Here is a 15,844-nt window from a genome sequence, read left to right on the forward strand (position 1 = left end):
TCGACAGGGCCTGTTCGCATCATAACTGTGCAGCAATTTCTTGTCTACCAGTTGTCGTACATGCTCGCCAGTTTCAACAAATAACTACTGCTTTTTAAATACGAAATGACTAAGAGTCATGTGTGATTGCTCAAACTACCTGACCATTTTGTTGCAAAAGTAGATTTCAAGAGTAAACAAATTTTGTCAAGGTCGGTTTCACATTTGCTAGTTTGCCCCCCGTTTCTGTCGATGGTACACGCGATACAAACATAATACATCTATTGAAAACATCAACAACTTCTGCATTTGGGTTAACCTGCTTATGGATACAATGTGCTGTAAAGGTCATTTTCGATATGTTTTTCCTTTCATTGAAACTGTGATAATGGCACTATCATTGGTTTGCTGAAATAGTATTTTCCTTGAGTCTAATGTGCATGGTACATACTGTGATTGTACAAGATAATTGATAACCAGTTGTGTATGTATATATATCATCAAATACACATTATAAATCTTACAAAATTGAATAAATTATCATAACACGACAGCTCATATTTCTGACATTGGATATACTCCATGGATATTAGATCTATTTAATATTAGATTTACAAATTATTGATGTGGACTGTACTCTCGATTAACCTATGATAATCTATTGCAAGTCTTGACTTCTTATTTGATATGTTATATGAAATGTCAGCAATGAGTAAATGCTTTGTTTTTTTCGTTCAATGACGTTACAATCTGCAAATTTATTGGTGTAGGCTAATAGACGGTCGTAAATTTTCCCGCTGCTGTGAATTTGTTGTCTAAATAGGTGCGCGTCATTTGACTTCACTTGTTGTAACGTGGATGATGTCAAACAGCTGATCTAATGTTGTACATGGTTTCAGTTTCCAAAAAATAATATTCTCTTTGACTGAACTAGAAAGTAGATCTAGTACATCACGATTGGGAAGATTTTGACCGACGAGTGAATGAGACCGTTTATCACTAGATCACACTGTTAGACTATTTGACACAGTTTCCTAATTTTGGTATGTTGACATATGTGCTTTTCATATCTGTTTGTTTCGCTCGTCACGCCGAAGACCCGGGTTCGATTCACGACATGGGTAAAATGTGTAAAGCACATTTCTGGTGTCCCCCGCCGTGATATTGCTGAAATATTGCTAAAAGCGGCGTAAAATCAAACTCACTCACTCACTCACTTATATCTGTTTGTAGGCTTGATATTCCAAGACAATAATGTGCATGCATATAGTTGAGTAAGGGAATGTAATGTTTTACAGTGAGAAAGCTTTCAAAATGAATCCAATATTAAACAGCCGCATATCGACCTCCGAAACATCACCAGAGACAACCCCTGGAACTTCCGGTATGGTCCAACCTTCTGCTCCATCCAAACAGTCCGTTGCCACACCCTAACACCCGCATGGTTTCATCTGCACGCCTGGCACATCTGCAGAAAGCCCCATGAGCCAAGGGCTATTCGGTTAGAGCGCCCAAGGCTATTGCTTCAGCCCACCGTCCATCTACACAGGGACTGTATGATGATGAATAATGCTTGTTCCAGGCATTTTGTACAGACAAACACCATGATCCGATGACAGCGTCACCGCACTTCCTGGCTCAGTTCCTTCTGTACTTGCGCAGCACCCGTCGGTTGAAGGGCTCTACCATCTCCACATACCTGGTCGCCATCAACTCGTTCTTGCCATCCAGGACGATCGAGAATGACGCTGCGCTCGTTCTGAACAGAAGGCCAAGTTCAGACCACCTGCTTTGGATCTGAATGTGGTCTTAAACGCCCTTCAGACGTCTCCCTTCGAACCACTCCACTTGTCTTCCTTCTACGACCTAAGGAAGAAGACGGTGTTGCTACTGGTTTTGGCTACTGCTGCTCGGGTCAATGAGCTCCACGCCCTCGACGTCTCCCATGTCCGGTTCGAACGCGGTACTCAGGGCGCCGTTCATCGTGGACCGTGCTGGGACTTCATCGTAAAGAATCAACTCCCAGGACAGCTTGATAGATCATTCATTCTCCCCTCCCCACTCATCCATTGTGGGTGCTGAGGATGTGGAGGAGTGTTATTATGCCTAGTCAGGGCACTGAAGGTTTTCTACGACGATCTAAAGCCTGCTGCAAGTCTAGGAATCACCTTTTTTCTGCCGGGCTCCCCTTCATCGCAGTCGTTGGTCAGCCAGAATACTGTGGCTCCGGACGGTCATCCTCAAAGCTTATGAAGCCGCCGGATTGGACCCTCCCCCCAAGGCTATCAACCCACTCATGGTGATGGTTCTGTGGAAATCTCCAATCTCCAATTCTCCTCGTCTATCCACGTTGGTTGAACGTTTCCTCGGAGAAAGCTAACATACTCTCAAAGATTTCCTACCTACGGCATCTGGTAGATATTATCTGCACCTCAGTTGACGATCACAACCCTATGACCGATTTGGTATTCAACCGAATCGTCTTATGCTTCTGGGTACCCAACTCGGTCATCGATCACAACACCCGACCAGTCGTCACTCTTATCATGGGAATCAACTTGCCCCTATACCGGCAACGTCACAGTTCCTACTCAGAACTCGGAAACACCACTGGTCTGTCAACCACAAAGTTCATAGGGGATTGGTCGTGTGTGGAGCTGGAACTAGTCGACTCAGCATACAGGGTTACAGTTTACTGAGCAGGACAAATTACATGTAACGTGCCAAGAACTACGTCTGTAAACATCGTCGACTGTAATCAGGTCAACTGACTTAATGGGATCCATGCAGTGTATTTGTACAGACTGGCTTGCATGATCGCTTATGCGTAACACTGTAACCACTCGACCGGACGCCTGTCGCTGTACATCAATGACGCATTCCCGATGCTCAGCCATCACCTGAGACGAGATGGCTCTCAAGGCCCTGGCCAAGGTGTCACAACCAGCCTTCGCTAAGGCGTTCCAGTCTGGCTCATACCAGCCTCGACGCAACACCCTCCAGCCCAATGGGCAGGGTGCCATACCAGTCCCGCCGCGGCCACTCCAAGGGATGTTACACCCCCGTGGCTTTTCACAAGGCTTACCAAGCCAATAGCCTCGTACCTCCATCTCCGGGACATTCAGTTCGCGGCATATATTGATGACCGTCTCCTGAATCATTGGGACACTGTCACTCTACTTCGCCACAGGGACTTCACCCCATGTCTCCTGTACCATTTGGGGTGGAAGATCAACCTCAGGAAGTCAGAGTTGACACCCTAAATTAGCCTTCAGTTCATTGGGGGTTTCTTCCTGACACATCTTGACCTCCTGTCTGTACCCAGGGACCGGTGGGAGCGCATGCAGTTGCACCTGACCCCAGCTCTCCACCTACCACTCGCTCTGCACCAATGGCAAGTCCTCCTGGGCCTCCTAACCTCAGCGCAGGACTTGACCTACAGAGGAAGGCTCCAACTGCACCCAGTTCAGATATTCCTGGCTCCCTACGTTAGACGTATCCATTGTCCCCCCCAGATCACCTCAAACCTCGTCTCCGGTGGTGGACGGTGGAATCGAATGTCTTAGGTGGCGTCTTCTTGACAGGGCTTACGACCTCTCTACACCTTTTCGTAGACGCCTCCCTGATGGGGCTCTGGTCTGCCAATCAGTGCCTATCCACCACCTGTACTCTTTCCGAAATTCGTCCAAAAGATCAGATCGACACAGAACCTCGACCTGACTTTGGTCACGCCCAGGTGGTCCGACGCCAACCCACTGCCACTTCAAGATTGGCCAAATCTGCTGATCCATCCTCACAGCAGACAGCCACACCCAGGACCAGACAGGTTATGTCTTCACATCTGGTCCATTTACAGAGAGCACTGAACGCCAAAGGCTACTCGGCCAGAGTGGCTAGGGCCATCACAATGGCACATCGCCCAACCACCAGGAGCCTCTATGATGACAAGTGGCAATCCTTCAAGAGCTTTTGCAGGGGCAAGCAACAAGACCCCACATCTGCATCGCCTCAATTCCTGGCCGAGTTCATGCTCCATCTGCGTCACAAGCGTAAGCTCAAGGGCAGTACCAATCATGACCTACCTTGTGGCGCTCAAGTCTGTCCTGGCAGTTCTGGAAGATCATTCAGGTTGGAAGACCAAAAGGCGAAATCTTGTACACCAGTTTGGGTCTTTAATATCATTCACACCTCGCTGAGAGACCACTCAAAGTGATGTCATTCTACAATCTGATGAAAAAATGGTCTTCCTACTGGCGCTTGCCACAGCAGCCCGTGTCAGTGAGCTACACACCTTGGACGTCACGCGCGTCCGCTTTGAGCATGGAGAACACAGAGCCGTGCATCTTCGACTGTACTGGGACTTCTTCACCAAGAATCAATTCCCATGACAGCCAGATAGATCATTCCTCATCCCTCCCCTATCTTCGATTGTAGGTGCGGAAGATTAACTAGAGCTCTGTCTACGTCCGGTTAGAGCGCTCCGTTGCTACATCAGATGATCCAAGGAACGCCGTAGATAACGATGGCGCCTCTTCACTCCGGTATAGAGCTGCGACTTTGCAAGCGGAAGGTAGCCGCAACACAATCGCCCTCTGGCTACGAGCCTTCATTCTCCAGGCCTACGAGGCCATGGGATTAGACCCCGAGGCTCAAACACCCCGCATGAGACCCGGGTGATCGCCTCCACCATGGTGCTACACAGCAACAAGTACTACTTGCCATCATTGAGGTGTGTTCTGGCGATCAAACGCATTCATTGTCAGTCACCTGCGAGACTTCTCATTGGAGGATGTGCTAGGCACGCACAACTTGGTCCATGAGTAGTGCCCAACATGCATCACTACTACATGTCACTGACCTCGCCTCCAAGTCCAGAGCCGGCCTTTCGACCTCCACTGGCATATGCCCAGGACTAGAAGGTTCATGCCCCACTTGCATACGGCTTGGTACTCCAGTCTAGACCCTACCGGGAGTTATTGTCAGGCTGCGCAGTAACAGGACACAACGCATACCTGACTCTTCAATTCCATGTAATGATCATTCAGGCTGACCGTACAGCCGAAGACGGGCTGAGGGAAACAGAGTTTCTCATACATGGAGTGGTCACCTGACTCCAGCCACACAGTAGAGGACGGGCTGATTTAATTTGAGGTTCACATACATGGAGTGGTCACCTGACTCCAGCCACACAGTAGAGGACGGGCTGATTTAATTTGAGGTTCCCATACATGGAGTGGTCACCTGACTCCAGCCACACAGTGGAGGATGGGATGAGGGAATTGGAGGTTCACATACATGGAGTGGTCACCTGACTCCAGCCACACAGTAGAGGACAGGATGAGGGAATTGGAGGTTCACATACATGGAGTGGTCACCTGACTCCAGCCACACAGTAGAGGACGGGATGAGGGAATTGGAGGTTCCCATACATGGAGTGGTCACCCGAAGCCGACCACACAGCCAAGGATTGGCTAGGGAATAGACTATGGAAATAAAAAATGAAAGTCCACATCTGAAGGTATGCCCACCTCCGGTTCTGTCTGATAAAGATGCATTAAGGAGTAATGCAGGATAAGTAAAATATCTAGTAAAATCCTAGATATTTTTTATATTTGTATACTTTTATACAACATCACTGCGTCTAAAGGGACCCAGCCATCGTAGATCTACCTCCCCATGATGTCTTCAGATGTTTCAGACTCCATAGTAATGTGAGAATCTGTGACGTCACTTCCTTTGGTCACGTGGGAGCTGCATGATAGGGCTGGCCTCTCAGCTGGTTGGAACAACTTCTTCAAGCAAAGACCTTCACACAGCTCTTTTCTCTGTCAAGAACAAGCAGTAATATGCATTAAGGAGTAATGCAGGATAAGTATACAAATTTAAAAAAATATCTATGATTTTATTAGATATTTATGAGTTAGTGAAATTTCAAGTTCATATCTAGCATTGTCAATAAGCAGTTCTCAGCTTATTCAAAATCTAAAGCTCCGTTGTGGTCAAATAGGTCTTCATCACCCTTCATCAGATCCTCCAGCAACCATCCCTCTTCAACCACAGGAAGAAAGAAGGTAGTTCATTAGAGAACACTGAACTCAAGTACTTCAGGCTCTCTGCAAATTAAAAGTAAACAGAACTCTGTTGTTAATACTACTGAAAGAAGAGAAAACATCAACCTCGAGATCAAAGCAGCACTGCAAAGAAGAGAAAGAAATCATAGTACATAAGTACACTTTTGAATTCTGGTTCTGAAACAGACTACAGTGACACTGAAACTGATGCCATGGAGTTAGGTCATCAAACACCGAGTACACCTTCGTCCCCACAGAGTGTTGCAGGCCAGTCTGTTGCATATGAAGGCGCTTGGTATCCTGAAACTGTAATGAATGGTCTTTTTTAATCCAAGGCAACTATGACTTCACCAAACAAGGTGTTCAGGTTCAAGACAAATTTTCCAATGGCCCCAAAAGCCTGAAACTATGCAGAAAGAAAATATTTTTGTATTTTCAACTTTGAAATTCAGCCTTATAATTCATCCAGAAGAATGTTCATGATTCCCATTGAAAAAAAATTACAAAGAAATTATGAACAGGTCACATTGAAGTTCTTTGAGGTGCATCACCAGAATAGATGATTCTTCTTGAACCTTCTTTGCTGATTTGATCTGTATAAGATATGCTAATGATGCAAAGTGATGTTAACTTATATTTTGTTATTTTGAAGAAATAGAGGCCTTTTTTAAAAAATTATTATACAAAAATGGCGACCATGTTGAAACCAAGATGGCCACCCTATTCTGTGATATTATGCGTCAATACTTACTTTACAAACATTCAAAGTTGCAATGATATTACTTTCTGTTATGATTATCTAACTGCTTTGAATCCAATGAAATGAGCCCAAAAGAGTCCCTTTTCCCCTTAGCATTTCCTTCTGTAATCATTTCCAGAAATAGCCAATATTTGGTGTTGAAAAATTACTCTTAAAAATCCAACTGTTTTCCGATTTTCCAAATTAAACGGGTTTCTTTACTTCTTATTTTATTCTTCATTTCGTGGAATTATTATTTATTTTGACATGGCACCTTTAGTGCCATAATGATTGACAGTAATAACAGAACACTAATTTGATCAACATCACGACGTCAGCCCATATAACATACTCAAAAAGTTGACTTTATTGCAGGATAAAGTACAGACAGTGATATTGATCTTTTGGCAAAGTATCTTGTAGGTATATGTCTATATGACTTACGTATGGTAGAGTACAGTTGACATCAGCAGCAGAGCTGGTCATGTAATGTGGTCATGTGATGCTATCATGTGACATAATATGATCATGTCAGTGCTTATGTAATTGTACTGTGCAAACACCTATTTTGCAGAAAGGAAGATGAGTGGGAGACAATTTCTTGAGACACTAAAACAACTGGACTACCCAAATGCAGATAGCCTGGACCCACAGATGTTCAACTGGATGTTTGAGAATGAGACTGTGTCAGCTTTTCTGCAGTGGTTCTGTGCCAGTGTCAGCAGCAGTAACGTGTTGCTTCCTGTGGAGCTCCAGCAGTAAGTTTGTTTGTTGTTTAATGCCAGACTCAGCAATATCACTCAGCTATATGATGGCGGGCTGTAAATATTCGAATCTGGACCAGACAAACCAGTGATTGACATCATAAGCATTGATAAAGACCATATGATGACATGCATCAGCCAAGTCAATGAGTCTGACCACCCGATCCCAACCCGACAAGGATAGTCACCTCTTACGGCATGGGTTGCTGAAGGCCAGCAGTCAGCAGAGGTACATGAGGGTCAGTATTGATGGTAGGATAGTGTAACAGTGTGAGGAGCTAGGGAGATCCAGCAGTCAGCAGACGTACATGAGGGTCAGTATTGATGGTAGGATAGTGTAACAGTGTGAGGAGCTAGGGAGATCCAGCAGTCAGCAGACGTACATGAGGGTCAGTATTGATGGTAGGATAGTGTAACAGTGTGAGGAGCTAGGGAGACCCAGCAGTCAGTAGACGTACATGAGGGTCAGTACTGATGGAAGGATAGTGTAACAGTGTGAGGAGCTAGGGAGATCCAGCAGTCAGTAGACGTACATGAGGGTCAGTATTGATGGTAGGATAGTGTAACAGTGTGAGGAGCTAGGGAGATCCAGCAGTCAGCAGACGTACATGAGGGTCAGTATTGATGGTAGGATAGTGTAACAGTGTGAGGAGCTAGGGAGATCCAGCAGGCAGTAGACGTACATGAGGGTCAGTATTGATGGTAGGATAGTGTAACAGTGTGAGGAGCTAGGGAGATCCAGCAGTCAGCAGACGTACAAGAGGGTCAGTATTGATGGTAGGATAGTGTAACAGTGTGAGGAGCTAGGGAGACCCAGCAGTGAGTGGAAGTTGTGTTTATGGGGCTTATTTTCCAAAGACAGTGAACAACAAGCAAGAGAAAGTATTGTAGCGACACATTATTTGTTAAGGCCCAATCCCAACATGTGATAATATAAAGCAATCCAGCTGAACTTGTTTACTTTTGACAGATTTGCAGAGCTAGAGAGGTCTAATGAGGGTGTTCTTGAAGGAAATGTGCTAGAAGATGCCTTGAAAACCTTTTCCACCTCTACACAGAACAAGGAGACAGTGGAATCCTTGAGGTAAGATGCTCCTTTAACAATCTTGCAAAGAATTTGAAGGAAGTGACCGTATCTGTTGCTTATTGTTCACAGGGATTTTACGTAGGATTCCCAACCATGTGCCCTTGCAGTAAAATTGAGAAGAATCGTTATTTTGTTCAAAAGTGGGATTTTTTAAAAGTTATTTTCCTGTTATTTATTATTTTATCATCCCTCCACAACTGTATGCAATATTCCTTCTTGTTTCGATCGTAAGACAGTGTAGAACGATGTAGAAACGTTCACCCAAACACACCCTCCGACCACCTTGCTCCTAGCATGCTCCTAGCATGCTCCCGTGTTACTCATCATCTTTTCCAACATTCACCCAAGTGACAAGACATGTCATAAGCCAATATGTGTGATTTCCTCTCTAAAATGTGGCATTGTTGCAGCATACTCCACTTTATTCATCCACGGATCACACTTTATGGATCAGGGATGTACTGAAGCTTGACGAGCCTGTTCCTACACCAATGTAGAAGTGCACTTTCGACCTGATGGTGGTCAAGGCACCTACATATACAGTCCCCATTCATACTTTGGTTGATGGGATGCGGACGCTAAAAAAACATACCAGGGCCCACTTGCACAAAGCGATCTTAAGCCTATGTTAAAGTATAGGAGTAAGGATCATCTAAGCGCTAAGATCGCTTTGTGCAAGTGGGACCAGGTTGTCATCACATCTTCTTGGTTCAGGGTAGATGACAGGTCATAGATGGCGGTTACTCAGACTTGCATCCATCTCCCCTCCCTTTGTCGCTCATCAAAATCTTCGTGAAGTTATTTTTAATTACCATAATAGGCTGTCTGGAGACCGATTTGCTTCGGGAATTGACCTTGGTCGACAATATCAGATTCTAATGCACATGACAGGCTCCCTCCTTCTCTTGAGATGCCAGGCTTACACTGAGGAAGCGAGGTGGCGTCCATCTCAGCTATTTAAGCAGGGTAACTCTCTGGCGCTGGGCAGAGATGGTAATGCCTCTCCTCAACTAGTGGGCAATTGGACTCTCTACAGCCTCCAGTCGTCCTTCCGCATGACACTCTCATCGGCAGCCTATAATAGCTTAGCAAGGGAAATGTTTACTTCCAATTTGGGAAATTTAATAACACTTGCAGCAGACTTGGGCCCAAATATCTGAACAGGTCTAGAAGACCCTGGTTCATGGACACTATGTTGCATTGATTAGAAATCATATGAGGAAAAATATTGATATCTCAGCAACTAGAATGATATTAGATAAATGAAAAAAGTTACCTTATCTGGGGCATGAAGAAGAACAATTTGGTACTGGACTGCAAACTGAGTAGCAGGAGATGAATAAAGCTCTTGATGTCTCAGTCACATCTGTCATCAGGGGTTAAAAGTAATCACTACCCGACTTCACTAAGTCAGTCTAGCTGCTTCATCACTGCTTACAGGGTCATTCCCGAATCTTTGCCTGCAAGATTCCCATAGAGTAAGATATCTTTGTGCTAGGACCTTGTAAATCAGTGTTGCAGATCTGGAGTGACACAAAGCAATCTTTGGACAGTCATGTGTATGTGTATCATGTATATGTCATGGATGCTATGTAATATGTATCCTCACCTGTTTTCAGGGAGAGAGTATCCATATTACATGAAGACTTGGATGAAGACAAGAAGAAGAAGCAGCAGTTGATTCACAGAAGAGATAGACTGAAGTATGAAAGCATGTTTAAGTGCACAGTTGGTGTGGATTTCCTTAAGATATTTATCACAATATCTGACAATGTTGATACAGACATTAGCTAGCTTCACTTCAGCTCAGTGCTCTGATACCCCAGTGTACTGTGTGCAGTGTTCCTGTTTGCCAGTAATTGCCAGTAATTGCCAGTAATTGCCAGAACAATGTCAGCTTATCTGTTACCTCAGGGTTTCCACTTGTTGATTTTTAGTGCAAGGAAATAACATTTCACTTTTCATTTAGGTTAGAAATATATTTGTAGTGACCCAGTCTTGAAATATTTGAAAAAAAAGAAGAGAAAATTCAGAGATGATGTCATTGCACTGAACATGATGTTGAAAGAATTATAATCAGGTTATTTTCATACATAAAAAAATTAGGGGGGACTGGTAATTTTTAGAGTTGCCAATCCACCAGGACTGGCAGTTTCAAAGGCCAGCTGAAACACTTGATGACACGGCAATAGAATGCATTGCTTTATGTATATCTGATTTACATAGAAGATATTTTTGAGATAATATACAAACTTCATATATACTAGGGCTGTTACGATTCATTCGCGTATTCGGTGAATCAAACTGTATCCATTCATGAATTGAATTCGTTCTTCATGGCCACTAGAATCGAATATTTATGAATATGCAATCATGTGCATTTTCATCCCCTGAACCTAAAAATATCAATAAGAACATTATAAGCATAGATTTCTTCAAATACAACACTCTTATGATATTTAATTTGAAAGTATTGTGGCCACTGGTCGCATTTGAGCAGATACTAGTACCTGGATAAGTGAAGTATATAATATATTAATATTTAACTAACCATCTCAAATAGTTTATGTTGTTATTGTTTCACTGAATATAACAAATAATGCATCAAATGCTGACTGGTTATCCCCACGACCTATAATGACGGGGGGGAGGATATAGCCATCAGTATGTCTGACCGGCCGTCTGTCTATCTGTAATCATTGTTTGTCCAGAGCATATTTTCTAAACCGTACAACCTAGCTTCACAAAACTTGGTACACTTAACAATCAGGCTCAGTAGTAGTGCCTTTTGCTATTTAGAGATTTTTAGAACTTTTTATTTTTGTCGTTTCCATGGAAATATGATGAACTTAGGAAATTTGAGGGTACTGCTCTTGTCCAGAGCATATTTTCTAAACCGTACAACCTAGCTTCGCAAAACTTGGTACACTTAACAATCAGGCTCAGTAGAAGTGCCTTTTGCTATTTAGAGATTTTTAGAATTTTATATTTTTGTCATTTCCATGGAAATATGATGAAATTAGGAAATTTGTGGGTAGTGCTCTTGTCCAGAGCATATCTCCCGAACCATAGAACTTAGCTTCTCAAAGGTTTTTACACCTATCAAGCAGGTTATGTAGTGGTACCTTTGCTATTAACAGATTTTTTCTTTTTTTTTTCTTTTTTCAATTTAAATTGAAAATTGATGAACTTAGTAGGGTAATGTCCTCATCTGGAGCATATCTTCTAAACCATGTGATAGAGATTCACCAAACTTTATGCACATATCAATCATGTTCACTAGTAGTGCAGTTTGTTATTTATAGATTTTAATCTTTTTAATTTGTAGCTCCTGACATTTGAGATCATCAGAAAGTGAGCTACATGAACCAATATTTAATAACCTTCATTATATTTCTGGTTTTGGCATCAAGGAAAAAGATTTCCTTGCCAATCTAAATACATTTGAAGATACACACAGTTTACCAACATGCCACGTCGGGGGGATATGTCATCTTCGGATGACTCTTGTTATTTTTTGTATTCATGAATTAATATTCGTATTGGTTACCCTATATTCATGATATAAATCGTATTCGCCTCCTAGTGTATTTGTTGCAGCCCTAATCTATATCTGTTGTGTATATGCCAATCTTGAATCAGTGACATACTTTCAGGTGTTGATAAGTTTGTATTTTTGGTAGTGCTCATCTGACAGGGCTGGGGCATCGGCTGTCTCAGTTGACTATGCTGGAGTCTCAGGCCAAACGAGACTGTCAGAAGGCAATGGAGCAGCTGGACACAGACAATAATGAGGTTTGTAGCTGCAGTAAACAGAGAAACAGGCCTTGCAGGAGTCCCCTGAGAGAGTTCCCCAACACCTTGTCAAAAGATGGACCTAAATGAGGATCTGGTGGTCACAGTGTTGGACCTGACGGTTGCCATGGTGCATCAATCAATGCTCATGCTCTACTGATGTGCCTGGTTTACACTAGATTATTTACTGGTCGCTATGACCTGACTGAAATATTGGTGATTGCAATGTCAACAGCATTCACTAACACCCATTGCCTTGTTGTAAATTGTCCTATTGTAATGGTGTATCAGGTAAGAAGTCTGATGGTCTGTGATAGATTTTCTGCTTGTGAAGTGGAATCAACTCTGTTACTCAGAACCTTTGAATGAGGAGAAACCTTTGTCCCTCCTGCCTAAATCTTTACCCATGGTTTAGGTTCAAGTCAGACAGACCCGTGAAAATTCCAGGTGAGAATAGGTATTCAGGAACCCATACTTGTCGTAAAAGGCGACTATGCTTGTCGTAAAAGGGATCGGGTGGTCAGGCTCGCTGACTTGGTTGATAAATGTGATCAATCCCAATTGCGTGGATCGATGCTCATGATGTCAATCACTGGATTGCCTGGTCCAGACTCGATTATTTTACAGACCGCCGTCATATAGCTGGAATATTGCTGAGTGCGGCGTTAGGCAACAAACAAATAAAAACAAGTCAGACACAGGGCATGTAGTGTCTGCACCACACTTAGAAACAACAATGTCATATATGCCCCTTATGTGTGGCCTCTCTGTCACGTGGATCCCATGGCCTACATGTCAGTATGAACACTGATTCCCTACTCACAGTTGGATTCCTTGGCAGGTGAACGAGAGCCTGGACGGCCTTGTGAGGAGTGTGATGAAGATACACTCACTGTACGACCTGCCCGTGGAGTCCAGACAGGAGGCCTCCCACCCTCCAACATTCCTCTCCCACGTCAAGCTGGGTGACTACCATGACATGGAGGACAAGTTCAGCCATGAGTTGAAACTGTTCACCAAGAAAAGATTCTTTGATGTGAGTTACTATCAGTCACTAAGTATTGTCTGTCTCCACAGTAATCCTAAGTTGTACAGAGTCTGAATACCATGTATACAGATTGTGTGTACAGTGTCTGTATACATTGTGTGTGTACAGTGTCTGTATGGAGGATGTGTGTACAGTGTCTGTATACATTGTGTGTGTACAGTGTCTGTATGGAGGGTGTGTGTACAGTGTTTGTATGGAGGGTGTGTGTACAGTGTCTGTATGCAGGGTGTGTGTACAGTGTCTGTATGGAGGGTGTGTACAGTGTCTGTATGCAGGATGTGTGTACAGTGTCTGTATACATTGTGTGTGTACAGTGTCTGTATGCAGGGTGTGTGTACAGTGTCTGTATGGAGGGTGTGTACAGTGTCTGTATGGAGGGTGTGTGTACAGTGTCTGTATGCAGGGTGTGTGTACAGTGTCTGTATGCATGGTATGTGTACAGTGTCTGTATGCAGGGTGTGTGTACAGTGTCTGTATGGGGGGTGTGTGTACAGTGTCTGTAAGAAGGGTGTGTGTACAGTGTCTGTATGCAGGGTGTGTGTACAGTGTCTGTATGGAGAATGTGTGTACAGTGTCTGTATGCAGGGTGTGTGTACAGTGTATACATTGTGTGTGTACAGTGTCTGTATGGAGGGTGTGTGTACAGTGTCTGTATGGAGGGTGTGTGTACAGTGTCTGTATGCAGGATGTGTGTACAGTGTCTGTATAATTTGTGTGTGTACAGTGTCTGTATGCAGGATGTGTGTACAGTGTATACATTGTGTGTGTACAGTGTCTGTATGGAGGGTGTGTGTACAGTGTCTGTATGGAGGGTGTGTGTACAGTGTCTGTATGCAGGATGTGTGTACAGTGTCTGTATAATTTGTGTGTGTACAGTGTCTGTATGCAGGATGTGTGTACAGTGTCTGTATGCAGGGTGTGTGTACAGTGTCTGTATGGAGGGTATGTGTACAGTGTCTGTATGGAGGGTATGTGTACAGTGTCTGTATGCAGGGTGTGTGTACAGTGTCTGTATGCAGGGTGTGTGTACAGTGTCTGTATGGAGGGTATGTGTACAGTGTCTGTATGGAGGGTGTGTGTACAGTGTCTGTATGCAGGGTTTGTGTACTGTGTATGCAGGGTTTGTGTATAGTGTACAGTGTCTGTATACAGTGTGTGTGTATTGGGTACGGTGTCTGTATGCAGGGTGTTTGTGTAGTGTACAATGTCTGTATACAGGGTGTGTGTATAGTGTACACTGTCTGTATACAGTGTGTGTGTATTGGGTACGGTGTCTGTATACAGTGTGTGTGTATTGGGTACGGTGTCTGTATGCAGGGTGTTTGTGTAGTGTACAATGTCTGTATGCAGGGTGTTTGTGTAGTGTACAATGTATACAGTGTGTGTGTATTGGGTACAATGTCTGTATGCAGGGTGTGTGTATAGTGTACACTGTCTGTATACAGGGTTTGTGTATAGTGTACAGTGTCTGTATACAGTGTGTGTGTATTGGGTACAATGTCTGTATGCAGGGTGTTTGTGTAGTGTACAATGTCTGTAAACAGGGTGTGTGTATAGTGTACAGTGTCTGTATGCAGGATGGTGTGTATAGTGTACAATGTCTGTATGCAGGGTGTGTATAGTGTACGATGTCTGTATGCAGGGTGTGTGTACAGTGTCTGTATGCAGGGTGTGTGTATAGTGTACGATGTCTGTATGCAGGGTATGTATAGTGTACGATGTCTGTATGCAGGGTGTGTATAGTGTACAGTGTCTGTATGCAGGGTGTGTGTATAGTGTACAGTGTCTGTATGCAGGGTGTGTGTATAGTGTACTGTGTCTGTATGCAGGGTGTGTATAGTGTACGATGTCTGTATGCAGGGTGTGTATAGTGTACGATGTCTGTATGCAGGGTGTGTGTATAGTGTCTGTATGCAGGGTGTGTATAGTGTACAGTGTCTGTATGCAGGGTGTGTATAGTGTACGATGTCTGTATGCAGGGTGTGTATAGTGTACTGTGTCTGTATGCAGTGTGTGTGTATAGTGTACAGTGTCTGTATGCAGGGTGTGTATAGTGTACAATGTCTGTATGCAGGGTGTGTATAGTGTACTGTGTCTGTATGCAGGGTGTGTGTATAGTGTACTGTGTCTGTATGCAGGGTGTGTATAGTGTACAGTGTCTGTATGCAGGGTGTGTATAGTGTACGATGTCTGTATGCAGGGTGTGTGTATAGTGTCTGTATGCAGGGTGTGTATAGTGTACGATGTCTGTATGCAGGGTGTGTGTATAGTGTCTGTATGCAGGGTGTGTGTATAGTGTACTGTGTCTGTATGCAGGGTGTGTATAGTGTACAGTGTCTGTATGCAGGGTGTGTATAGTGT

At 43.8% G+C, this 15,844-nt stretch overlaps 1 protein-coding gene across 3 annotated transcripts in view; it reads left to right on the plus strand.

Moving 5' to 3' along the window:
- Positions 1-15,844, plus strand: part of LOC139480143 (HAUS augmin-like complex subunit 3) — a 57,902-nt gene that overhangs the window by 2,645 nt on the left and 39,413 nt on the right. For all 3 annotated transcript variants that reach the window (XM_071263174.1, XM_071263176.1, XM_071263175.1), the window contains exons 2-6: positions 7,364-7,547; positions 8,524-8,637; positions 10,260-10,343; positions 12,324-12,435; positions 13,277-13,471. In XM_071263174.1, coding sequence (XP_071119275.1) covers positions 7,372-7,547; positions 8,524-8,637; positions 10,260-10,343; positions 12,324-12,435; positions 13,277-13,471 — 681 coding nt within the window. In that variant the 5' untranslated portion in view covers positions 7,364-7,371. The remainder of the gene's footprint in view (positions 1-7,363; positions 7,548-8,523; positions 8,638-10,259; positions 10,344-12,323; positions 12,436-13,276; positions 13,472-15,844) is intronic.

The sequence above is a fragment of the Haliotis cracherodii genome, unplaced genomic scaffold (assembly GCF_022045235.1).
Source record: "Haliotis cracherodii isolate W230 unplaced genomic scaffold, xgHalCrac1.p SCAF_4, whole genome shotgun sequence".
Taxonomy (NCBI): domain Eukaryota; kingdom Metazoa; phylum Mollusca; class Gastropoda; order Lepetellida; family Haliotidae; genus Haliotis; species Haliotis cracherodii.